Source organism: Odocoileus virginianus, chromosome 2, assembly GCF_023699985.2.
Source record: "Odocoileus virginianus isolate 20LAN1187 ecotype Illinois chromosome 2, Ovbor_1.2, whole genome shotgun sequence".
NCBI classification, from domain to species: Eukaryota; Metazoa; Chordata; class Mammalia; order Artiodactyla; family Cervidae; genus Odocoileus; species Odocoileus virginianus.
In genome coordinates, this window is record NC_069675.1 from 63,448,668 (window position 1) to 63,475,211 (window position 26,544).

At 39.3% G+C, this 26,544-nt stretch overlaps 2 protein-coding genes across 9 annotated transcripts in view; one reads left to right on the forward strand and one right to left on the reverse strand.

Annotated features, from left to right (window-relative positions):
• Positions 1 to 12,885: 12,885 nt before the first annotated feature.
• FBXO48 (F-box protein 48) lies at positions 12,886 to 18,051 on the reverse strand. Of its 5 annotated transcripts, XM_070480417.1 has the most exons (5): positions 17,927 to 18,050; positions 17,579 to 17,779; positions 17,098 to 17,239; positions 15,445 to 16,109; positions 12,886 to 14,869 (listed from the first exon to the last, which is right to left on the reverse strand). In XM_070480417.1, exons 4-5 carry the CDS (start codon positions 15,748 to 15,750, stop codon positions 14,708 to 14,710), a joined length of 468 nt encoding a protein of 155 aa, XP_070336518.1. In that variant the 5' UTR covers positions 15,751 to 16,109; positions 17,098 to 17,239; positions 17,579 to 17,779; positions 17,927 to 18,050; the 3' UTR covers positions 12,886 to 14,707. The 5 variants fall into 5 exon arrangements, with proteins under 5 accessions (XP_070336518.1, XP_070336506.1, XP_070336511.1 ...); XM_070480405.1 differs by lacking the exon at positions 17,579 to 17,779 and having other exon boundaries at positions 15,445 to 15,800; positions 17,780 to 18,051; XM_070480410.1 differs by lacking the exon at positions 17,579 to 17,779.
• A 153-nt stretch (positions 18,052 to 18,204) lies between these two features.
• The window catches only part of APLF (aprataxin and PNKP like factor), a 104,881-nt gene continuing 96,541 nt past the window's right edge, over positions 18,205 to 26,544 (forward strand). The window contains exon 1 of one of the 4 annotated variants that reach the window (XM_070480389.1): positions 18,205 to 18,259. Coding sequence is in view for 1 of the 4 variants with exons in the window: in XM_020878583.2 (XP_020734242.2) it covers positions 18,470 to 18,565 (96 nt within the window). In the remaining 3 variants the exon portion in view is untranslated. The other 3 variants (XM_020878587.2, XM_020878583.2, XM_070480381.1) reach the window with 3 other exon arrangements.

The following is a 26,544-nucleotide window of genomic DNA, read 5'->3' on the forward strand; positions in this document are numbered from 1 at the left end:
TAACTTTACTAATGAGTAAACTGGCATCTCAAACCATGAGGTTAAAGACAGACTTGTTAAAAAATGGTGTTAGGACAACTGCACAGCTATTTGAAAAAAAATTTTTTTTGGATCCATAGTTCACATTTCAGGAAAATATCCAAATGGAAAAATGAGCCAAAAATGTACTAGGAAAAAACCCCTAAGTTAATTTATTCATAGCTTTGCTGTGGAGAAAATCTTTTAAAATACGCACATCATCCAGATGCAATAGTGGAAAATATCAACAAAATTAACTATGTTAATAACAAGAAATTTTATGAAAAGTGATTATAAACAAAACCAAAAGACAAGTGACAAACTAGGAAAAATGTAATTGCATCATATACTGTAGATAAAGAACTAATTTCCATATTTAAAAAGCACTCAAATACCAAGAAATGCAGATTTATAAGCATTAAAAAATACAAGCTCCTTTAAACATATGAACTTTATTTATGAGATGAGAAATGCAAATCAAATCTACAATGAGAAAGTTCTTTCAGCCTTATTGTATGCTTGAAAAGTTCTCAATAAATCATTTCAAAAAGCCACATGAAGATACCGTTTCTTACTGACAGATTGGTGAGCATTCAAAAGCATGAAATCATACTTTTCAGTGATCAATTGAGTGAAACTTGGAACTGAGCTGGGTATTAGATGATATATTCATGTTTTTCCATAACATCTTACAGAAAAAAACTTTTTGGCCAACCCAGTATTATTGTATGAAAGCAAAATCTCTTGGATGTGATTATAGGGTTATGGTTATGAAGGAGTATATGTTTATGTGTCCTGAGGGAAAAATATTCTCCAATATTTATGGGTAAGATATGAGGCCTGAAAATCTACTTTCAAATATTTCAGCTCAGTGGAAGCAGTGTGTGCTTTTATTATAGACCAGTTCTGATTCAGGGACATTTGGCAATGATTGGAGATATTTCTGTGTCACTACTTGGGAAGGGAATGCTCTAGGAATTTAATGAGTAGAGAACAGGGATACAGTTAAACAGCATATGAAGTACAGAACAGTCCCTAAACAACCCATAATGTCAATAGTGCCAAGGCTTAGAAACCTGATATAGATAAAACAAATGTGGCTAAAGTTAACAATCGGGTATTCTAGGTGAGTGTATCATTATGCTATTCTTTCAAATTTCTGTATCAGTTCAGTTCAGTTGAGTTCAGTCGCTCAGTCATGTCCGACTCTTTGTGACCCCATAGACTGCAGCACGCCAGGCCAGTCCACCACCAACTCCCAGAGTTTACTCAAACTCATCTCCATTGGGTCAGTGATGCCACCCAACCATTTTGTCCTCTGTCGTCCCCTTTTCCTTCTGTCTTCAGTCTTTCCCAGCATCAGGGTCTTTTCCAGTGAGTCAGCTCTTCGCATCAGGTGGCCAAAGTATTGGAGTTTCAGTTTCACCATTAGTCCTCCCAATGGATATTCAGGATTGATTTCCTTTAGGATGGACTGGTTGGATCTCCTTGCAGTCCAAGGGACTCTCAAGGGTCTTCCTCAACACCACAGTTCAGAAGTACCAGTTCTTTGGTGCTCAGCCTTTCTTATGGTCCAGCTCTCACATCCATACATGACTGCTGGGAAAACCACAGCTTTAACTATACAGACTTTTGTTGGCAAAGTTATGTCTCTGCTTTTTAATGTGTTGTCTATGTTTGTTATAGCTTTTCTTCCAAGGAGCATGTGTCTTTTAAGTTGAGAAAATGATCAAGCATGACTTTTATAAAGGTTCTTTTATAATGTATGTATTTTCTCCCACGTTTTCACTGATCATCAAGTAGATAATTTTGTCTTTTTAAAACTAAATCAAAACAAGCAAATTGGGAAACCAGAAGTGAATTTCTTCCTTACTTGGCTCAGAGACCCATAGCTAAAAAATAGACCTTAGAAAACAGCTATTTAAAAAATTTTCCTTGCCAGGTTAATGTTTATAGTAACACAGCATAATTGGTGTGGTTTGCAAACCTCTAGTTTTATCTTATTTTATCATCCATTCTGCCCAGATGGCAGGGACTAGGAAGGTGTTGGGAAGTGTGAAATGGTCTACAAAAAAGGGGGGTTATTTTTAGTAGAGTTCACTATAAAAATGCTGAGCTCTAACCATATCTGACTTGCAGCCTTCATTTGTACTTTGACGTTCTTTGGCCTCATCTCAGTCTCCGCTGTTCTCACTGTTCCTTCTTTTCCCAAATTGTTTTATCATGAAAAATAACAATAGAATGAGTTGATTTCTTTGTATCACTTCCCACTGTACTTTCCATTCCCAGTAAGTCTTGTTTCTCTGCCTTCTCCACCTGTGAAGGCAGGTGTCCAAGTCTTTGTAGGAAGGATGGAACATATGACTAAGAATAAAGAAGTCAGAACTGTTTTGAATTTCAAAAGACTAAAATAAAAAGGAAAAAAAAAAGCACAGAAGAAATGAAAGTTTTCATAATCCGGCTTTGAATGCAAAGATCCAGGTACTTGAGAAAAGGGTCTTCTGAATTCCAAAAGATTCACTTTAAATAAATCAAAAACATTGTTTATTAACTGAACTACCATTAAATAGGAAGGATGGAAGATACAACTAAAGTTCAGCATTCCCATCCAAAAAGCGATTGAGGCGTTTGCCAGCTGGTAGAAATGTTGCAAGAAGGGGGACCTCCTCTCGGGCTGCAGAGTAATGCTGGCCAAGCAAGAGACTTCACTGGGAAGGGGCGCCTGGGGGGAGAGCAGGAGGCCAGGGGAACCCAGGGGGAACTGCTATGCCATGTGACTCGCAGTCTGAGGTTTTATGGTGATGGGCTTAGTTTCCGGGTTGTCTCTGGCCAATCATCCTGACTCAGGGTCTTCCCTGGTGGTGAGCACGTTGCCCAGCCAGGGTGGATTCCAACAAGCAGGATTCTGGGAGGTTGGTAGGACACGTGGACTGGCATCTCCTCTTTGCTTTTGATCATTCCTGAGTCCTTCTGATTGATGGTGGCTTGTTATCTCCATGTTCCTTAATAAGACCTCCTATCCTAGAACAACTCAGGCAAATGGTTACTGTGGTGCTTGGCCAGGGTGAGCTGTTTCTGTCTGTGGTTCCCCTAACAGAAGAAAGAAACTCAGAGAAGTCTAAGGGAAGTTTCTGGGGGTGCCTCTGAGCACCCTTCTGCTACCCACTGGAGAGTAGAAGCCCCCAGACGCATCTGAGGGACTTCATGGTAGAACATTCTGTGTTCTTCCAAAGACCTGGGAGAAGGATGTCTTATAACTACAAGGCAGCCACAGCGGAGTGGAAAGGGGCATGCCGAGGGTGTTCAGGCCCAGGGGGCCTGAGGAGAGGCCGGGTCACCTTACAGTGTCACGCTCAGTCAGAAACCATTCTGTGTTCAGTGAGGGGTGTGGAGTTGGGAGTGGAGATGGGACACACTCTGAGACTCAACCTTGGTATTCTCCAGTCATTTCCTGGTTAATTCAAACTCAGCCCTTCATTCCATCTTTCCGGGTTAGGGTTGCTAGGGAAGAAACACATGCCTGGTTAAATTTGGTTTTCAGATTTAAAAAATGAAAAATTTATGTTTTAGTGTAAGCATATCCTATTAGATATCTGGGATATGCTTATAGTAAAATGATTCGCTGTTCATCAAAAATTCAAATTTAACTGGGCAACTTACGTTTTTATTTGCTAAATCTGGCAATCCTATTTGGAGTTCCTCTTTTTCCCTTCTCCTTCCTCTTTCTTGGCAAGGAGGGGGAGGGGGTGGCGGGCAGAGGAGGAAGCTTGAGTAACAGTTTCTTCTGATACTGTATCCTTTGTCCCTATAATTTGTCTCTTCTGTTGGAACAGTCAGGGCTCAGGGCATGGGGTCCTCCTGCTGCTGCCTCTGGCCTACCCCACATCTCTATGTTGCTCTAAGATCTCTGTGGCCCTCGCTATTTGGCTTCTGGTTTTGGTTGCCAATTGCAGGATTCTGCTTGGGGGTTCTTTTGCCTAGTTTTTCAGCTGCTTCTATAGCATGGGAACCTTTTCGGTGGTCTCCTGCCTGGGCTGAGGAAATTTGAATGTTACTTTTCTCTCTCCGTCCCTTCTGGAAGTCCTATTAGAAACTATTAAACGTTTGTATTCTGACTCATAATCTCCAAATCCTTTTCTAAAAATATTTTTTCTCTCTGTGCTTTGACTCAAATCATTTTTCTATTGTTCTATTTCCCAGTTCGCAAATGTCTTTTTCAGTGGTATTCTAATCTGCCATTAAACCAATGTATTGAGTTTTCATTTCTGTTGTAATTTTCAGTTTTAGAATTTCCATTTAGTTCTTTTTTAATTATTCATTGAATATTCATGAAAATTCTTCATTGTTATCTCTTTTCTTCATTTTGTCTCCCATTTACCTGGATGTCCCTGGTATCTTAGTTGGTAAAGAATCCGCCTGCAATGCAGGAGACACTGGTTTGATTCCTGGGTTGGGAAGATCCCTTGGAGGAGGGCAAGGCAACCCATTCCAGTATTCTTGCCTGGAGAATCCCCATGGACAGAGGAGCTTGGCAGGCTATAGTCCATGGAGCTGCAAAGAGTCAAACATGACTGAGCGACTAAGCACGTAGTATACATAAACACGGTTACTATATTGTGAGGTTTTTGTCAGCAAACTCCACTAACTCCCTTTGACTTGGGTCCTTTTTCCTGAATTTCCATCATTTAGTTCTGTCTTTCAGTATGCTCAGTAGTTATCTATTGGATGCAGACATTGTATCTGGCTCTAGGTGACTTTATCTTCCTCTAGAGAGGAAGTATCTTCTCCTAGGTCCAGGGGTTTGCTCATCCTAATCAAATTAGAGATTTAGCTGAATTGAGGCTGCAGACAATTTTGTGGGGCCCTCCAGGGGTTTAAATTAAGAACCTGGATGTTCACCTGGGTCCAGGTGCAGCCTCAATTCTAATTCCTATCTCGCCTGCAGAGTGAGGCCATGTGAAAACTCCACTCTGTTTTTCAGAGGGTCTCTGCCTAGCTTCTTAGCCTCCAATTCTGCAGGGCTTCAGAATTTGGCAAGTGTCCTAAAACTTAGCTCTCCACCTTCTTGTTGAGCCTTCAAGTCTCCAGTTTTGTCTCTCTAGCACTCTTGAGACCACCCACAGATTTGTTAGAATCCCTGCCTCCCCTGCCAAGGCCCTCTATCTTAACAAAAGCCATATTCTTAGTTATTTTTTGCATCACACTTGGAATTGCCAAATGTTTTCAGGAAAAAGAAAGTAGTAGAATATCAATTTACTCTCCAGGTCTATCCTTCTCCAGAATCTTGACCCTGTAGCTCTGGTTGCTTTGGCAGCCTTCCAATGCCTTTCTATTGATGTTTTCTGTTTTCTGTCTTTTCTATTTATTTAAGGCAGTAGCATTGCTCTTATATATCCTCATTGCATGTTTTTTGGCCTTATTTTCCCTATCGGTTGCTGACAGAGGTGTGATTAAAAATCTCCTACTGTGATTATGGATTTCTCTACTTGTTCTTATAATTTTTTATTGGTATGTTTTCATGCTGTATTATTAAATTCACAACATATGAAAAATTTAATCCTTTTTATAATTGTATAATTTTGTAAAAAATACTCTGGTTATATACTTTTCCTTAAAAAATTTAATTTGTCTGATATAAGCTAGATACATCAACTTTTCTTCTGTTAGTCTTTGCATAGCATATAGTTTTCCATCCTTTTACTTTAAACTTTTCTGTACCCTTCAGTTTTGATGTATCTCTTCTAAAATGCCTATAGCTGAAACCAAGTCGCCCTGAAACTGAGTTCCTCTCCTGAGTTTGTGATTAACCTCTCTATTCAAAACTTTATCCCCTTTCTTGTCCCACATGTTTCCCTCAAGATTGAGGAGTATCATAGAAAAGAAAAGGGGGGTTGAAACTGAGGAGAACACTTTGGGGCCCTCCTGGGTAAGAAGCCCCTCTGTGCCCCCTGTGTCTTGTTTGCAGCAAAAGAATTTACTCTTTTTTTTTCACCTTTATTTTATTTTTTTCTCCTAGTTTACTCTTTCCCCTGAGTTTCAAAGAGCAGGCCCACAAGCGGTTACTAATTAGGGAAGTGAGGGAATGCAGAAACAAAGGAAAAGGAGAAGTTAAGAAAAGCAATGACAATAATTCAGCAATAAAACAGAGCCCAAGTTCCTTCTCAAAGGATATACAGTCTGATGGATGTGGATATCTTTAAGTTGTTCTTCAAGAACTAAGACTCCTCTCCCTCACTCAGGTGGAGTTTGGTGACCACATGTTCAGCACAAGCACTAGCCCCACAGACTGGCTGGACCCAGAAGGTTTGTGATTAAGATTTCTGAAAACCACTCTGTTACCTCACCACCAACCAATCAGACGAAATTCATTCATCCTGCAACCCTCACCCCCAAATATTGTCTTTAAAAATACTTCCTGGAGAGGTATCAGGGAGGAAAGCCGTCAGGGAGTTCTGGACTTTTGAGCATGAGCTGCCGTACTTCTTGCTTGGTGCCTGCAATAAATGCTGCATTTCCCTTCACCACAACTTGATATCAGTAAATTGGCTTTTCTGTGCACCAGGCAAGCAGATTCAAGTTCAGTTTGATAGCATAGTTTAAAAATTCAATCCAACATCTTTGTTTTTCCACTGCAGATTTTATTACTGCCTTATACTTGGTGTTCATTGAGATTTGTCCACATATTTATACTTTTATTGATTTCTGTTCTTTCCTATACTCCAACCAGATGAAATCTGGGAGCACATTCCTTTTACTTTTTCAATGTATGTTTTTAGTTCAAGTCCATTCGTAAAATTCTCTCTCAATTTTTCTTTTCCTGAGCATGTCCTTGCTTCACTTTCCTTTTTTGAAATGTATTTTCTCTGGGAATGTAATTCTGAATTGGTATTTTTCTTTTGGATCCTTTTTCTTAAGATAACATTCCTTTGTTCTTGTTAACAAGAAATCATCCAATTATTGTTCATCCAATGGTAGTTTGTCCTTTTTCTTTGACTGCTTTCATTTTTTTCTGTCTTCACATTTCAGCAGCTTTAGCTTAGTTAGTACGTCTTTTGTATAGCATGTTTGCAGATTGCATGGTTTCTTGAATCTGTGACTTAAGATCTTTGATCAGTTCTTAGCTGTCATTGTTTCAAAATTATTTTTACCTCACTCTAAACTTCCTTGTCTTCTTGAACATGTATAGAGTTTCTCACTTCATTATAAATGTTTTCCCACTATTCCCTTTTCTGTATTTTTCCTCCTTTTTCGCTCTTTGCATCATTCTGGATATTTTCTTTGTACTTATTTTCAGATTCATTCATACTTTCTCCTCTCTTCAGCTGTGTTTAATCTTCTGCTAAACCAATCTATTGCTTTCTTAACATGTCATTTTATTTTTTAGCTGTAAAATTCCCACTTGGCTCTTTTTATAATTTTCATTTCTCTGCTGAATTTCTCAACATGCATTTTATGTCACTGATTACCTCAAGCTTTGTTTTTTTGGAGACCTCATCTAATAACTACAACTGTGGATTTTTTCTATTGTGTTTTTCAACAATGATATTCGTTTTATTCTTTATAATGTCTCCTCCTGTGTGTGTGTATACACATCAACATCAATATTTTACAATGCTCGTAGAGATAATATAAAGCCTAAAATGTTGATAATGTTGATATCTTTCTCCAGGAAGAACTTTTCTTTTCTTTGCCAGGGTGTCTAGGGCATTCTTCTTCTGGGATCCTATCATTCCATTTTCAGAGGCTGAGATGTTTTGAAGGTGCATAGTTTTTTTTTTTATGTACTTCCAGGTCACTTCCTTTCCTAGGGTGCTGTCCTTCTGAGTCCCAAACCATAAGAAAGTAGATTACTAAGGAGAGGGGTTACTGGTTCTCTTTTGCTTAACGAGTTCTAGATTCCACTCATCGTCCTTGTAGTCTTGCAGACTTTCAAAATCTATTAAATCTCTCAGCTCCCCCTGCAGAAATTGGCAAATGTTTTCATGGCAAGATTAACCTCAATCATTGGCTTACCTCTTTGATTTTCTTTCTTTCCCCAGAAATTGGTCCAATATCTCTTTGCTATCTTATTAGCTCTGGGATGCCTTCAAATAGATTAACCCCCACCCCAATCTGGTTTTCTAATTGTCCTAAGAAGGAAATCTTGACAGAATTATCTGTTCTGCTACTAGCTGAAATGTAAGTACTATGTATTTAAAATTAATTTCATATAGAACCTCTATATATTTGTAATGGGAGATGTTATTTGTTAGTCTTAGCCTGTCATGTTGTCTCAACATAAGAACAAATTGTTGAATTTACAAAAGATACTATATAGGGGTTAAAAGAGAAGGAAATGGCAACTCACTCCAGTATTCTTGCCTGGAGAATCCCATGGACAGAGGAACCTGGCAGGCTACAGTCCATGGGGTCACAAGAGTAGGACACGACATAGCGACTACCACCACCATAGGGTTTAAAAGCTTGATATCTGAAGTTGGAGAGATTTGAGTGTAAATAGTAGGTTTACATTTCCTTTTTATGTTTTAGACTGCCTGGCAAAGAATTTAGTGATGCTTTCCTATGGTCTTTAAAAGTCTAATTATGAAGATGAAGTAAGATAATGTCTTATAAAGCATTTAGCATAGAGTAAGGCAATAATTTAGAAATGAGTTGTTGAATAAAGAAGTCTTTGCTCTATGGAAAAGAAGTCTTAGCTCTATGGAAAGAAAGTCTTAGTTCTATCACTTTAAATAGAGAGATTTGGTGATTATCACCTCAAGCAATTGATCAAATTCTCCTTCCATGTAGTGCAACAATGGGGTATCACCTGTTTCTTAATGAGGTACAGTAAGAAGTATATTACATCACCTGTGTAGTCTAATTGTTGAATATGTTTTAGCTGAATCAGATCATGAAGGGACAATCAGACAAATCAGTTATAGAACATTCTATAAGATAACCAACCTGAATTCTTAAAAAAAAAGTCAATATCCTAAAAAACAAAACCAAAGGCATGGAGATATTTCTATTTAAAAGAGATTGAAGAAACATAAAAAAATGATATGCGTAAACCATATCTGGATTTTTAATTGGAAAAAAATCTATGAAATGTATTTTTGGAACTATTGGATAAATTTAAATAGGGATAGTAAATTAGATGACTACTGAAATAATATAAAAAGTTTTAGATATGCTAATGAAGTTATATTAATATTTAGGAGACTACATATTCTTAGGAGATGCTTGCTGAAGTATTTAAGGGTGAAGTATCATGTCTGCAACTTATTTTCAATGCTTTGGCAAAAGTGATTAATAAATGTGGAAATGTTAACAAGTAGTAAGCTAGGTGAAGGTCATACAAAGGGTTTTTGTCATATATTTTTATTTTTCTGTGGGTTTGAAATTTTTCAAAATAAAAAGTTGAAGGAATATTCTTGGCTCTTCTATTTGACCTACTTGTTTTCAGATTAGTTTTTAATTTGTTCAAAATAAAAATTTAATGAGTGCCTACTATGTATTACATATTCTTATAGGTGCTGGGAAGTGAGGTTGGACTAGGTAGGTAAGATTATTCTCTAATTTTCAGTTCCCTCATGCATAAAATGGATATAGAATAATAGAAACCCCTGCATTAGCACAATGCTTGGAGCAGAGCAAGCATTCAATAAATGTTGGCTATTATAATTAATCAGCTTTGCCCATTGTTTACCTAATTTCATCCATTTGATGGTTTTGTTTTTTCAGTTCTACTTTAAATAAAAACGTGTGATCGTCCACTGTTATATATTATTCTTTGCAAATCATATCCTAGTGTTACTACTCATCTTATTTTTGTTAATATTATTAGGGCATTTGATGTTGTGGAGAGAAGATATTATGTAAAGCCAAAGCAAAGATGAAATTAAAGTGGTTAGGGGTATATTTTTCAAATTAGGCTTCTATACTTGACTATTCTAAGGTCTAAGGTTTATATTCCCATAGATTTTATTAATGATTATCCTGCTCTAAGATTGGGTTTGATTCTAAACACGATTTCACCACCTCCCACCCCACTGTCTTGCTGGGGCTTCTCTGCGCTTGGACATGGGGTATCTCCTCACAGCCACTCCAGCGCCACGCAGCCGCAGCTCTGAGTGCCTGAATAACTATGGATGGAGGTTTGTGACATTGTACAGGAGGAGGGATCAAGACCATCCGCAAAAAAAAGAAATGCAAAAAGGCAAAATGGTTGTCTGAGGAGGCCTTACAAATAGCTGTGAAAAAAGAGAAGTGAAAGGCAAAGGAGAAAAGGAAAGATATACCCATTTGAATGCAGAGTTCCAAAGAATAGCAAGGAGATATAGGAAAGCCTTCCTCCGTGATCAATGCAAAGAAATAGAGGAAAACAATAGAAGGGGAAAAGACTAAAGATCTCTTCTCTCATAGCTCAAGTTGGTAAAGAATTCGCCTGCAATGCAGGAGATCCTGGTTTGATTCTTGGGTCAGGAAGATCTGCTGGAGAAGGGATAGGCTACCCACTCCAATATTCTCTTGGGTTTCCTTGGTGGCTCAGCTGGTAAAGAATCCACCTGCAATGCAGGAGACCTGGGTTCGATCCCTGGGTTGGGAAGATCCCCTGGAGATGGGAAAGTCAACCCACTCCAGTATTCTGGCCTAGAGAATTCCATGGACTATATAGTCCATGGGGTCGCAAAGAGTCAGCACAACTGGGCGACTTTCACTCACTCAGAGATCTCTTCAAGAAAATTAGAGATACCAACAGAACATTTCATGCAAAGATGGGCTCAATAAAGGACAAAAATGGTATGGACCTAACAGAAGCAGATGATACAAAGAAGAGGTGACAAGAATACACAGAAGAACTATGCAAAAAAGATCTTCACGACCCAGATAATCACAGTGGTGTGATCACTCACCTAGAGCCAGACATCCTGGAATGCAAAGTCAAGTGGCCTTAGGAAGCATCATTACAAACAAAGCTAGTGGCGGTGATGGAATTCCAGTTGAGCTATTCAAATTCTAAAAGACGATGCTGTGAAAGTGCTGCCACTCAATATACCAGCAAATTTGGAAAACTCAGCAGTGTTCATGGGACTGGAAAAGGTCAGTTTTCATTCCAATCCCAAAGAAAGACAATGACAAAGAATGCTCGAACTACCACACAAGTGCACTCATCTCACACACTAGCAAAGTAATGCTCAAAATTCTCCAAGCCAGGCTTCAATAGTACACGAAATGTGAACTTCCAGATGTTCAAGCTGGATTTAGGAAAGGCAGAGGAACCAGAGATCAAATTGCCAACATCTGTTGGATCATCAAAAAAGCAAGAGAGTTTCAGAAAAATATCTATTTCTGCTTTAGTGACTATGCCAAAGCCTTTGACTGTGTGGATCACAACAAACTGTAGAAAATTCTTCAAGAGATGGGAATGCCAGACCATACAGCCTGCCTCCTGAGAAATCTGTATGCAGGTCATGAAGCAACTGTTAGAACTGGACATGGAACAACAGACTGGTTCCAAATAGGGAAAGGAGTACGTCAAGGCTGTATATTGTCACCCTGATTATTTAACTTATATGCAGAGTACATCATGAGGAAATGCTGGGCTGGAAGAAGCACAAGCTGGAATCAAGATTGCCAGGAGAAATATCAATAACTTAAGATATGCAGATGACACCACCCTTATGGCAGAAAGTGAAGAAGAACTAAAGAGCCTCTTGATGAAAGTGAAAGAGGAGAGTGAAAAGTTTGGCTTAAAGCTCAACATTCAGAAAACTAAGATCATGGCATCTGGTCCCACCACTTCATGGCAAAGAGATGGGGAAGCAATGGAAACAGCGACCGACTTTATATTTTTTGGGCTCCAAAATCACTGTAGATGATTTCATGACTGCAGCCATGAAATTAAAGGATGGTTGTTCCTTGGAAGAAAAGGTATGACCAACCTAGACAGCATATTAAAAAGCAGAGACATTACTTTGCCAACAAACGTCCGTCTAGTCAAAGAGATGGTTTTTCCAGTAGTCATGTATGGATGTGAGAGTTGGACTATAAAGAAAACTGAGCACCAAAAAATTGATTCTTTTGAACTGTGGTGTTGGAGAAGACTCTTGAAAGTCCGTTGGACAGCAACAAGATCCAGCCAGTCCATCCTAGAGGAAATCAGTCCTGAATATTCATTGGAAGGACTGATGCTGAAGCTGAAACTCCAAAATTTTCCCCACGTGATGGCGAAGAACTGACTCATTTGAAAAGACCCTGATGCTGGGAGGAGAAGGGACAATGATTGCATGGTTGGATAGCATCACTGACCCAATGGACATGAGTTTGAGTAAACTCTGGGAGTTGGTGATGTCTGTTGCTGCAGTCTGTGGGGTTGCAAAGAGTTGGACATGACTGAGTGACTGAACTGAACTGAACTGAAGACTGAGTTATAAACTAGAAGCAACTGAAAAAAGGTTGCTAAAAGCAACTACAAAAAACTAGATCTTGAACTGATCAAACATTAAGCAACACTGGAAATTCCTTAATACTCTTCCCTAATAAACTTGCCTCTTTACAGATTATGTATATATAACATGTTATTTTATCTCTGAGTTAAAGCACTCTTTTTCATTTGAGTCCACCCACACACATTCTCAGATGCTAATGACTTGATCTGATAAATGTACAACTCATTCTAAACCCATTCCATAAACTTATCATTAAGTTCCAAAACTTTCCTTTCAGTGTAGACTGTAATCACAGTAATAACTTATTATACAAAGAATTATTTTAATGGTATAAAAATGGTATAAGACAAAACCCAAAGATTACTCATTTAACAATATTTAAAACTGATTGGGATGATCCATATTTAAAAATGAATGACACTTTTGGGTAAAGTACATTTTCAAGTGTTTATTCAAAAAATATTTCTTCTTTCCTATTTTTCTCTTATAGCTTTTAAGAAAACAAGAATAATTCTTCATACACTAGCATTAATATTAAGCATCCCATATATCTTATGGGTTTGTACATTGCATTTCAGTACAATATTATCTACTAAAATATGTTATTTTTATTTTACATTCTGGGTAGGATTAAAATAAATAATATAAAAATAATTTAACAACTCTATGAAATATCTACTATGTTTCAGGTTTGGGAACACAAAAATAAATAAATGGTCCCTGCCATTAAGCGGCTCACAATCTAATGGGGGAGATACACAAATCAAACAGACAATTTAATGTAGTATGACAGCTTTGAGAATGGTATGTACAAAGAACTACGGAACCTTAAAAGGGTCACTTAATGCAGAATGGTAGAAGGTAGGAGTGGTTTCCAGGTTAAGATGATACACTGTACAAAAGAATTTACGAAGAAGAGAATTAATGGTGAGTGGAAAGAACATTCCTATAGTGGGGATTACCGAATAATCCTAGAGACTGGACTGTCTGATCTTCAAGGTCCCTTCTACCCCCAAGAAGATAGTAGGAGATAACCTTAGCGTGCTGCAGTCCATGGGGTCGCAGAGAGTCGGACACGACTGAGTGACTGAACTGAACTGAACTGAACCAATCATCACCTACTTGATTCAACAAAGGGAATCTGTATATAGCAGGACATATTCCTCATATTTGTTGACTTGTTAAATATTGAGTTCCTGGACTCTTACTTTTCATGCGATAGAGCATAATTTAAGAAGAAAATCCCATACTAACTAAAATGTTTTGTAGTCACGTTACCTATGGTGCTGATCACAGTTTCAGACTGAATAATCTGGTACCACGAATATATCATCTACTTTTAAGTAAAAGAGAACAAAAGTTAAAGGTTCCTATGAAGCTATAAACTCTAACAGTCAAGTATATAGGTTTCTTGTTAATAATATTTTCTTTTCTTTTAAATGTGGAAAAACAAAAAGGAGCTGGTCCTTTTTCTTGGTTATCTACAAGAAGTACACTAGATGGTGCTACAAGATGTCAGAAAGAAGATAAGTTTTACCAAGAAAAACAGTGTGGAGGTTCTGATGGCACTTTCCATACATTTCAGCCCCTGAGAGTATTTCAAGGTTTGTAGGCAAGTAATGAGGAACTTAATCTCACAAATTTTAGTTCTCTTGTTGGACTCATTTAAAATTAAACCACATGTTTAACATAAAATATTTTCAGTGTTTGACAATTCAATCTGATTCCACTGAAATGGAAAATTTTAAGTTATTAAAATATACATTTATTATACACTTAAACATATTGCTATTAATTTCATTTAGGGATTTTTCCCATGAGCCTAACTATGTCTACTAATTAATAAATCTCTAAATCAGTTCCTTCACATTGTTTCTTGAATTTTCAAATTATCATTAAGCAGAGAACACTAATAAAACTCTTTAATCATTAAAATACTGAAGTACTACAACAGACCAACACAAATACATGAAATAATACATTTTGAAATCACCCTATCAGTATAGGATTTTTATATAAATAACATTTCATGATTTTTCCACATTACAGTAAAACCAGAAACATTTAGGTAAGACATTATTTTACCTGAAGTGCAAAATGAAAACAAAGTTTTATTTTTTATATTTTCTATTTAGTTTTCTTTTAAATGTTAAATAATAAAAATGCAAACAAAAAAATGGACGGTTAAAGACATACTTTTTATAATCTAAGAGTCATTTTGGTTTTAAACTCTCAAAGTTAGGAGAGTTTTCTGCTTATCTTTCCAATTCTGCTTCTAGAATTTCCCCCCAAGTGTCTGCATCCATTGGGTACATGATTTTTTCTGGTAGGCTGACAGGAGAACATATGTTGCTGTATCTGCCAGTTAGCCACTCATGTTTCACTTTACTCTTCTGGTAATTCCTCAGTAGTATGACCTGAAAGAAGTAAACCACCATTGTTAATGGCAATCCACTCCAGGATTCTTGCCTGGAGAATTCCATGGAGAGAGGAGCCTGGCTGGCTACAGTCCATGGTAAAGAGTCAGACATGACTGAGCGACTAACACTATTACTACTACTAACTACCACCACTGTTAAAGAAGGTAGTCAGGGGTTGGTGAATGAGTTTGTTTGAAGCTAGAGAAGCTGACTGAAAGGCTGAAAAGATTAAATATTTGCATTGATACACACATCTATTAATAAATGTGTGTGTGTGTGTACGTACAGAACAGTGTGAGTTACACAGTTTGCTGGGGTTTTTGGATAGGTGGAGTAAAATGAAGTAGCCATTGTGGTTTATGAGGTAAATGCCCCCCAAATTCAAAAGGATAGATGGGAGATATCCTTTTTGCAGGAAAAGAATATAATTTGACTTTAACTCCCAAAGTCAACCCACTCTGTGTGTCATTCTGTATATGAAATCCTCCCTCCTTCAAGCCAGAAGGTAGAGCGTGGCTCAAACAGACCACCATATTGTCAAGAGGGCTTCAGATCGCAAAGGTTAAACTTACCCTCCAGGGATAACCACTCTCTAGATCGTCATCTATCTCTCTTTGACAGACAGCTCTTACAGTCAGGCAGTGAGGTTTCCACAAGGAGTCGCTGTGTCTTATTGCATGATTCCAGCTCCTGCATGTCACCGAAGCCCTGCACAAGCTCCGGATGTCTAGCTGACTGAAAATTTTAAAAGTAACTTCTGGAGGCAGCAGTTCAACAAAATTATTTTGACACTCTTTTTTTTCCTTTTCAGCATCCACAGAGTTCAATTCTATGTCAGAAATTCTTGAAGCGTGGTTTCTCTTGGAGTTTTTCTTCATAGCTTGGTATTTTAGTGAATTATCCTCATATATAACCTGAAAGGCAAAGGCTAAAAATATTCACTGCCTTTAGATCAGACTGTAGACGTCCCTTTGAGCCAGATACTTTCATGGTTAGATTTAATGAACTTTAACTTTCTTGACTTGAGCTCTTCAGTCTGTCAGATGGAGCCAGTGATGCTAATCTGGTGTGTCTTCTTACAAGGATGACCAGAGATGATGAGTGAAGAATCTAGCTCTACGTCTGAACTGAACACAGGAGACATGCAACACATGCTACTCCTTTTCTTCTTTTTAGATATTTTTGGTAAATGGGTTTCTTTCTAAACATTTGTTTTTCTACTCCCAAAGAAAATTATCTGAAAAAGAGATGTGATTCTTCACATTCAGTCTATAATTTATTTTTAGTAGTAGAAACAACTATGGTGAGAACACATTCTATTCCAAGTATTGATTGAAAAAACTTTTGAAAATGTATATGTTTCAGTTCTACTCAACTCATTGAATATTAGTCTGTGGGAACAAATGCCTTGTCTTTAAGTTTTTCACTTATAACTTGTGACTTAATGACAAACCTAATGAATTTTCAGTAGTTTATATAAGAATTATTTATCTACTTGCACTTAATAGGTAAATACTCACATTTGACACAGATGCTGTCTGAAATTGATAAGAGGTTGAGGTCTGGGCTATACTGACAAAATCTCAGATATTCAATTAGTTATAAGAGTTGTGTTTTAGAAATAGCTTCTTGAGGCTATTCCACATGGATAGTTAATTACAGACTAAGATAACTAGTCATTAAGGCCATCAAACGACAGTGACTAACAACTATAAACAATATTTGTAACGCATCTAGGTAAAGCACATGACTAAAGATTGAAAGTCCAGTCTGAGCTAATTTGCCTAAGGTGCATGGTTTAGGCTCCTGATATCAGTTGAAAGTATGGCGGTATTTTGGCATATAAAGACAGTTCATATTTACTTAAAATCAGTTTATTCCAGTTTGTACTGCCTTTTATAGTGAGGGGTGTTGGTGCAGGAGAGGTTTCAGATATAGCTAATACTTCATTTATCTTAGCTAATGACATATTCCCCTTTCTAGATGTGCTCAGTTCAGTTCAGTTCAGTTCAGTTGCTCAGTCGTGTCCGACTCCTTGAGACCCCATGAATTGCAGCACTCCAGGCCGCCCTGTCCATCACCAACTCCCGGAGTATACTCAAACTCATGTCCATCGAGTCGGTGATGCCATCCAGCCATCTCATCCTCTGTCGTCCCCTTCTCCTCCTGCCCCCAATCCCTCCCAGCATCAGGGTCTTTTCCAATGATCTAGATGTGCTACTCACCTATATGTTTCTATACCTGTCAATACCACAGATGCTCCCGTTCATTTGGTTATGATCCAAGTTGGCTACAGTGGTCAGAATTTTAATGTCTGACTTCAACAGAGGATTTCCTCTTGAGAGTTTGGGGAAGTAAGAAAGCAAACTGCAAAAAATAAGTTCATAAGTCAAGTTTTTGCTCTTCCACCCTCTAGCCCTCATCAATATAAACTAAAGCCAAACTACTCTATTCTTGAAAAGAATCTCATACTAGGAGAAAGTTACTGTGCATTTAAACGCACATTTGTTGTTTCTCCTAAGATCTCCCTGGAGATAAATACGTCCTCCCGTTACAATTATTCCACACGAGGCAGACGAAAGCATTTCAATTTAACAGATGGGGGTGCCTAAACCCCACTAGGCATTTTTCTTCTTCTGAGTCCCATTTTGCCTGGATGTCTAGAAACCTATCCTCTTCTTTCTAAACCAAACTTTGCTAAATTACCTCTCTAATTAGGTGACAGATCACCCCTCTTTCAGGTGCCACACGGAGGGAGGAATCGTAAAGCAGGGCAGACGCCCGGCTTTCGGGGAGCCTCCACCCCAGGCAGACACTGCAGGCCGGAGTGAATGACCCCACGTCCCATCTGAACCACCCTCCTGGCATGCCCGGCGCCGACAGCAGCTGTCTGAGTCCAAAGAATACCTGGGCATTGACAGGTAAACAATAACAACTGTCAGCACCGACTGTCACCGCAGCTCCGGTAGGCCGAGCAGAGGCTGTGCGAGGGCCAGGGCCGCACCCCGGATTACGCCTGCCAGATGTCAGCGCAAAGGGAAGACCCCCTCCTACCTACTGGAAAGCTGCTACCTCTCGATCCGCGATTTAAATTGTCCAGAATTCGAATCCTTCCCTCAGTCCCTTTCTTCCCACCCACTCTAGCCCCGCCTTGCTGACTCAGATTTCGCACAGGCGCGGAGAGGGGCGCGCGTTGCCTCTTGGGATTGGTAGTTTTCCAGGGGCGCCTGAGATCGACAGTGGAGGAGAAGGGAAGGCGTCATGGACTACAAAGACCGGCGTCCTCCGAGCCGGGTGGGCGGTGAGAAGGGCTGGGGGGGAGTGGGGGTTGGGTAACCGGGGCTTTTAAAAGACCGATTGGAGGCGGTGTGAAAGGGGATTCCCTGAGTACGTCACTGGCCGGAGTGGAGGGGCGGGGTTCGGTCCCCCTCGGTGGGGCCCCAGCTCCGCGGAGCCGGGGCACACTCGAGGGCAGTCTTTGCTCTACCTCCTCCTGTGTTTCTTGGGGCCTGCTTGGGCCTTGGGCCTGTCGTTGGAAGGCGGAAACGGTTGCAGGGTCTCGCCCCTTGCGAAGGGGTCTATTTAATCCTCGCCGCCATGTCCGGGGGCTTCGAGCTGCAGCCGCAGGACGGCGGCCCCCGGGTGGCCCTGGCGCCCGGGGAGACGGTCATCGGCCGCGGGCCGCTGCTGGGAGTAAGTGTGGCGGGGGTTCGGCGGCCCCGGAGAACCGCGAGGTCCCGGCGGGCTCCTGAGGCCTTACTCTGGGTCCTGCCCGGGTTCCCTACCGCTCCGGGCAGGCCTTTCTGGATTTTAGAAGTTTGAAGGCAGCACGTTTTTCAGTCAACTTGAACTAACTCGCAGACGTTTCCTTCTGCTGCCTTTAAAAAGCACTGACCTGGATTATCGTCGTTAGTGTTTTACCCGGAGGTCGGCAGACTACGTCCCTGGCTCCAAATCCAGCCAGCAATTGTTGGGACCCACATACTAAGAATGCTTCTCAGATTTAAAAATGTAAACAAAAAAACCCATATTAGCCTTTAAGGGAGAAGAATTTCTCTAAGGGTTGGGAATATTGCCTGTTAGCTTGATAAGCCACGATATTTATAGTAATTTCTGGCCCTTAACAGCAAAAGTCTGCCAACCTCTGATCTTAGTTTTTCTAGAATAATTTCTTTTAAGCTTTGGCCCCTCTGGTGGTACTGTCTGGGCGTTACTTTTATTGTAATAATCTTTTTCAGTAACGTCAGTGACTCACCTTTATGTAGTGTGTAGAATTCCAGGCATTGATCTAAAGACTACCTGTACCAGCTTCTTTAAACCTTTCCAAACTTTTTGAGTTGGGTGCTCTTATCTTCATTGTTCAGATGAGAAAATTGAGCGAGTTATTTAAGGGACACACACAAGATTTTGGGTAACAGAGTGCAACTGGGTTATGTATTCTTCCTCTAGGGTGTTTAGGAGTTAGAAAACTTGCCTGTAACGTTCTGGAAATTTGTCGATCTCTCACTAAATACATATATATTGTTTTCTCGACATGCAACGTATCTTGTTTACTGGCCACTTTATGCTGCGCATCTGCAGACCCTAGCACTGCGGGTGCACACAGAGATAAAATGGATACTTGCCCTCCAGTTTTCTCTTGGACTGTCTGAACAAAGCTGTATCAGTGAGCCTATACCTGGAAGTAAGGAGTCTGGTCACTTACCCTGATTAACCGCCAGTGTCTAAATGGAACCATTGGTATTAGGCTTAGGACCCCTTTCCAGGCAGAAAAAGGAAAGGTGGTTCAAGGCGGTGATGGGGAAATTAGTTTTAGAGGAGTGTGAGTATATGTATATGTAGTGGGATTATTGAGAAACTTCAAATTCACTTGCTGTTTTTTTTTTCCACTTAAATGTGTATTACTTTTCTCCATAGTCTATTATATACAAACCTTTGGAATAACTGCTTGGGAGGTTTTCTCCCTCTGTTTTCCTTCCTTTCTTATTCCCTTCCCTCCTTTCCTCTCCTCCCTCCCGGTCTATTCCTCTTTCTCTAGCTCCCTACTTCTCTCTCTCCCTACTTCTCTCTCTCATTTTATCTCAATTAGAAATAGAGTATCTGCTTCATCTAGAAATCTTATGTCTGGTTACTAATGAGTTTTAATTTACTCAACAAATCGTATAATTAATGTAGAGTACTATGGATTGGGTTAAATGATGGGTGAATTTTAGGCCTCTGTTTTATAAATTTGGCACCAGGTCACAGACCCTTCATTATTTGTAGCTTGATCTTTGCTAATAGGTTTGCTAATGTGAGACAAGCTTATTTGGTTTCTGTTTTTAAAAATGGTAAGGAATAGGAAGTCAGTTACCTGGTCAGGATTTAGTTTTTCCTTTTTGAATAGTCATTGATGGTGAGATTCTGTTTCCAAATTTGGTGGGTATTAGAAGTGAATGATACTAGATGTGTTGAAGAAAAACCTTGAAGAACAAACAAATCACCATGTGGTTTTCAAAAATTTGGAGCTGACAGGTGTTTCTTCTCTACAGTGTTTTAAAACTCCACATGAGGGCTGCAGTTTCAAACAACAGCAATTTCAGTGAGGGTTTTTTTTTTTTTTTTTTTTTTCATGGTGTGTGAGAGAGCACAGACATAGTTCTAAGTCAGAAAACTCAGGGAGTTTATTTTAATTCATATCTATCAGAAGTGAATAATAATAATCAGGATGATTTTTTTTTTACCTCTCTTAATTAGTCATGTCTTTTGGAAACAAATTTCACAAACCTTCATGGCCACAACCTTACGTTTATAATTCCAATGTGTTAAGCATTCTTTGTGGTAAAATAATTTGGCAGTGGGAATGTCTTCATGTTTTTACAGTGGGGGAAAGCTTAGAACTCTTGTAGATAACAGAACACAGTGAAATTTCATTTTCTTGTGCCCTTTGCTTTAGAGTGAATCCTCAGGGAACCCAAGGTCTTTTCTTTACTAAGTTGTAATTCTGGTTCCTGATCACCAAACAAAAGGTTTTGCAGCAGGATGAATCTCTAGGGAATTATCCTGGATGAAAACAGCCAACTCCAAAGGTCACATATTGTATGGTTTCACTTACATGATGTTATTGAAATGACAAATTATAAAAATGGGAACTAATATGGTTGCCAGAGCTTACTGAAGAGGTGAGGGGAGCAAGAAGGGAATCAGGTATGCCTGTAAAACAGTAATGAGGAATTTGTTTTGTATCTTCACTGTGTCAATGTCAATATCTGGTTGTGCTGCTGTACTATAGGTTTGCAAGATGTTACTGCTGGGGGGAATGATGAGCAGTACAAGAATTCTTTTTGTAATAATATCACCATGAACCTACAACTATCTTAAATAAAAAATTAAAGATTTTACAGCATCTCAGCAGAATACCATTAAACCAAATTATTTGCTTTATGGTTTTTCTTTAATTAAATCTGATTATACTCTTAATGAAAACTACTCTTTCCGGTTTCACATTGTCCTTATTCGAAAGCAGGGATTATAGGGCACATTCCTTAATGATCTGTTTTCTTCCAGGGAAATAGGATAGCACCAGGTATCTAGTGAGATTTCCTGAAGGCAGATGTAATTGAATCTATTGTTCTAATTAAAAAGGGAAGGGGCGCCCAGTGAGGGGTGGGGATAGTCCTGGCCTCTAGTGCAGACTCTTCCCTAGGCATCAGTTAACTCCTGTTGTGTGTTCCACAAAGTTTATATTAATACAAAGTAACCACTCCCAAGCCTGGCAACTCTGCGCTGTTACTGTGTGTGTGTGCTAAGTCACTTCAGTTGTGTGTGACTCTGTGTGACCCTCTGGACTGTAGCCCGCCAGACTCCTCTGTCTGTGGGATTCTCCAAGCAAGAATACTGGAGTGGGTTATCATGCATTCCTCCAGGGGATCTTCCTGACCCAGGGATCGAACCCCAGCCTCTCATGGCTCCTGCATTGACCGGTGGTTCTTTGCCACTGGTGCCATCTGGGGAGCCCCTGCACCGTTCTTCCTTGTTGCCAAAACTCACTCACTGTCTTGGAATGCTAGTTCTACTTGGTCCAGCAAGATTTGTCCGTGGGGATGTGCCAAGCACTCCTAGCTGCGGGGGAGTTTTGCCCCTCCCTCAGTTACTGAGCCTAGTATAATTCCTGGCACATAGTAGGCCTTCAACACATGATTTCTGTTTCTCAAATCCACTCTTCCAAACCTCGTTAAGAGCCTACTTGCAACTTAGGTGTAAAAAGGACAGCATGGAGTTTTGAAGTGGATATAAATATTTTAAAGAGGCAGCGCTGCCAACTGCTAAAGCTTAAGGAGCAACATCCATGATGGATTGTTTACATTTTTCCTATTTTGTTGACTAATTAGCAAACTCAGGAAATAGTTCATGAATCTAGTTAGATGGGAAGAATGAAGGAGAAATAAGTCCTTGCTTTCAGGAGACTTATAGTTAGTGGGTATGAGAGATGCAGAAGCAAGTAACTAGAAAGGGGAGCTAGACAGACCCTTCAAGTGAGTGAAGTGGAAGAGCATAAGGAGAGTGACATGGAGATGTGATAGATGACAGCGGTATCATGAATGACACTGCTGTGGGCTTGGGGAGCCACCAGGAGAGGGATCTGTAATGCAGCTTGTGCTGCCTGGTAATGGAGTAACTGTTGGGACCTGGTAACATTGTTTTTCTCAAAGGTAGTAAGAAATCTAGATTTTTAGATATAACCTCTGATTTAAAAAAAAATTAAATCGGAGGCTAATTATTTTGCACTATTTTGGTTGTTTCTGCCATACAGCAGCATGAACCAGCCACAGGAGCACATGTGTCCCCCATCCTGAAGCCCCTCCCTCCTTCCTCCCCATCCCATCCCTCTGGGTTGTCCTGGAGCACCGACTTTGCCCTCCCTCCTTCCTCCCCATCCCATCCCTCTGGGTTGTCCTGGAGCACCAACTTTGAGTGCCCTGCTTTATGCATCAAACTTGCACTATAACCTCTGATTTTTAAGAGGTCACATTAAAAGCTTTTTCAGTACCTTAAGCCAAACAGAAGACTCCTACACCTACAGAAAGGTGTAGGAAGGAACCCACAACTTAGATGAGGAGGTCAGAGAAGACTTTGTGAAATCAGTGACGTGTTGAGCTGACTTTGAAGTGATAGAACAGCTAGAGTTTTGGTAGGTGGAGAGTGAGTGGTAGGAAGGGAAGGGCCCTTCAGGCTAAATGAATGTATGACTTAAGGCTCTGAGTTTGGAAAGTGTATGGCATATTGAATAATTGGGTAAGGGTGAGTAGACTTGTGGGATGATCACATTAAAGCAGTGATTCTGTTTAACTTTTACATTTAACAGTATGCACTAGTTTTCTTTTTTTGCCATTTATTTTTATTAGTTGGAGGCTAATTACTTTACAGTATTATAGTGGTTTTTGTCATACATTGACATGAATCAGCCATGGATTTACATATATTCCCCATCCCGATCCCCCCTCCCACCTCCCTCTCCACCCGATTCCTCTGGGTCTTTATTTTTAAAAATAGTCTTTATTAAGTTCACAGCAGAACTGAGCAGAAAATAGTTCCCAGATACCCTCTGCCCCCACGCATGTACCATCTTCCCCTCTATCAGCATCCCCTACCATGGTGGTGCATTTGATGAACCTGTTTTGGCCTGTCATTATCACCCAAAATCCACAGTTTACACTAGAGTTCACTCTTGGTGTACATTCCATAGATTTTGACTAATATGTAATGACATGTATCTACCACTGTAGTATTAGAGAATACTGCCCTAAAAATTCTTAATGTTCTGTCCATCTTTCCTTCCCTCCCAACACCTAGCAACTACTGAACTTTAACCATTTGCATAGTTTTACCTGTTGCAGAAAATAATATCATTGACATCATACAGTATGTATATGTAGACTTTTTTTCAGATTGGTTTCTTTTCATGTATTTTCATTGTTTTTGAATGATGAGTGATATGTTTCACAGTCTGGATGTTTCAGAGTTTATCCATTTGCCCACCAAAGGATATCTAGGTCACTCCCACATTTTGGCTGTTATAAACATCCATTGCAGGTTTGTGTGTGAACACAAGTTTCCAGTCCTTTTGGAAAAATGATGATGAGGAGCACAGCTGCTGGCTGGTGTGGTGAGAGCGTGTTTAGTGTGGCAAGAAACTGCCAACTGTCTTCCAAAGTGGCTGCACCAATCATTCCCACCATCAGTGGACGAGAGCTTCTGTCATTCATCATCCTCACCAGCATTTGGTGTTGTTAGTGGTTTGGATTTTGGCTGTTCTAATGGGTGTGCAGTGAATTGCTTTTCACATGTGTTTATTTCTAAGTCAGTGTCTTTAAATTATCATCCCCTGTGGACTATTGGATGTAAATACGCTGCCTTCTCACTTGCCTCCAGACCTCTGTCCAAACTCTTTTCTCTGGTTATTTGATTCTGTAGATAGTCTCTGGGTATCTGTATTTTTAAAAGCTCTGAAGATGATCCTGTTGAGAAACCAGATTTGAAAACCACTTCTAGACACGCTAAGTAGAATGCCTTGCACAGAATAGTCTTTAACAGATGTTTTACCAAAGTCCCAAGTGGAGATTTAGACCCTGTTTTATCTTCCTAAGCTGTGTTTATGTTTTTATTCACTATGTTGCCTCTATCGTAACATATTAAAGATGAGGATGATGTTCTCAAATTTGAATAGCATTCACTGTGTAAGCGGAATTGCAAGCCAAACAGGTTGAGTAAGTTGACATTGCAACAGCAGCAAGTCAGCACAATTCCATTATATTGGCTAACAATTCAGCAACCTTGAATTAGGAGCTCAGAAAGTATTGGATTTTACTTTTAAAGGTCTAAATGATCCATATTTCATTACTATTGTGGATTACGCAGGTGTTTGTGAGGTAGCCTGATAAACTCACTCTAATTTATACCATTAGTCATAGGAGAAAGTATGTTGACAGGTTTCAAAGGTCACATGCAATATAGTAATAACCTTTTTTTTTTAAATTTTATTTTATTTTTTTTTATTAGTTGGAGGCTAATTACTTTACATCATTACAGTAGTTTTTGTTATACATTGATATGAATTAGCCATGGATTTACATGTATTCCCCATCCCAGTCCCCCCTCCCACCTCCCTCTCCACCCGATCCCTCTGGGTCTTCCCAGTGCACCAGGCCCTAGCACTTGTCTCATGTACCCAACCTGGGCTGGTAGTAATAACCTTTTTAAAGAGAGATAATTGATAAACTGGAGTCTGCCTCTGACTAAAGTCAAGTCCATTTTCTCAAACTTGTCCTTTCTTAGCATCAGAAGCTGGACTCTGATGCAGCATGTACGATGATACTAAACGTCTTCTATCAACTAGCTTTTGCTCTGTTGCAAAATAAGGTCCATTTATCATCTAATATGGCAGGCTTGGTGTGGATGTGTGAGCGCTGGAGTGTGTGTTGGACCTGATAGTGGGAAGCACTCTAGATAAGAGTTTATGGTGTGTCGACTGGTTTATAGTAACCAGTCTGTCTTCAATTTGGCTCTTAATTTTACACTTTACTTACTTGCTACACAATATAAATTTGGGGAAAGAATTTTATGCCGATTATGCCTAACTAGGTCCCATGCTTCTTTAGGTTTATGTATTTTCTCATAAAGTGGAAGTGAAAGTGAAGTCGCTCAGTCGTGTCCGACCTTTTGCGACCCCGTAGACTATAGCCTACGAGGCACCTCCGTCCCTGGGATTTTCCAGGCAAGAGTACTGGAGTGGGTTGCCATTTCCTTCTCCAGTTTTCTCATATAGAGGCTCAAATCTCAAAGCAGATGATTTCCTGTAGTTTTCTACCATGATAGTTTGAATCTGTCTGTTGTTGATAGAACAAACCAGGTAATCTTATGTGAAAGTACTGTAAATTTTAAAGCATTGTACAAGAAAATTTTTATTATCTCAGTCCTTGATTTGCTATGTAGTTTATTCTGAAAAAAACTAATTTTGCCCCTTCTCTGTTCTTCCGTTTATAGGAACCAGGCTAAATGGTAACATTGAATTCATGAGATATATTATTCCTGTCTATGATATTCAGAAATTTCTCTAGGAAACATTGCCAGAAAAATTAAATGATGTTGATTTTTCAGTAAATACTGTTGTTGTTCAGTTGTGTCTGACTCTTTGTGACCCCTGGACTGTAACATGTCAGTAAATATTATATATGGACGAAATGAAAGGTCCAGTAGCTTTTCTACTTCTACTTTTGCTTTATTCAGGTTTGTTTTTATTTTTAGAATTTTAGGAACAAACAAATAGGTCAGAGACCTTGGTTCAAAACACTTAAACGTTTCTGCTGGTAGCATAAGGAACTCTTCATTTTGTTTGACTTCAGTAAATGCCAAAAATAAATATTTGGCAAAGAAATCACAAATGATTCTTTTAAGCTTTCATGTCTTTTTTTCCTCCACAAACACCATGTCTTAAAAACGGAGAAAACTTCATCATAATACATGAAATACACAATTCAAAACTAAAAAATCAAAGATAAGGGATCCACACTGTAAAATACAAAAGTGTTAACAAAAACAGAGAGCCCTGTCCCCATTCAAGACACAGCATGAAGAATTTAAGCAAAAGGGTTTTTCTATAGTATCTGAAGAAAAATTACCATCATTCTGGCTGT

Excerpts from the sequence above, each read along its gene's own strand:
- FBXO48 (XM_070480405.1), bottom strand. The coding sequence starts at position 15,750 with ATGAAGAAAAACTCCAAGAGAAACCACGCTTCAAGAATTTCTGACATA. Across the intron at positions 14,870-15,444 it reads AGAGTGGTTATCCCTGGAGG|GTCATACTACTGAGGAATTA; the intron begins GTAAGTTTAACC and ends TACTTCTTTCAG.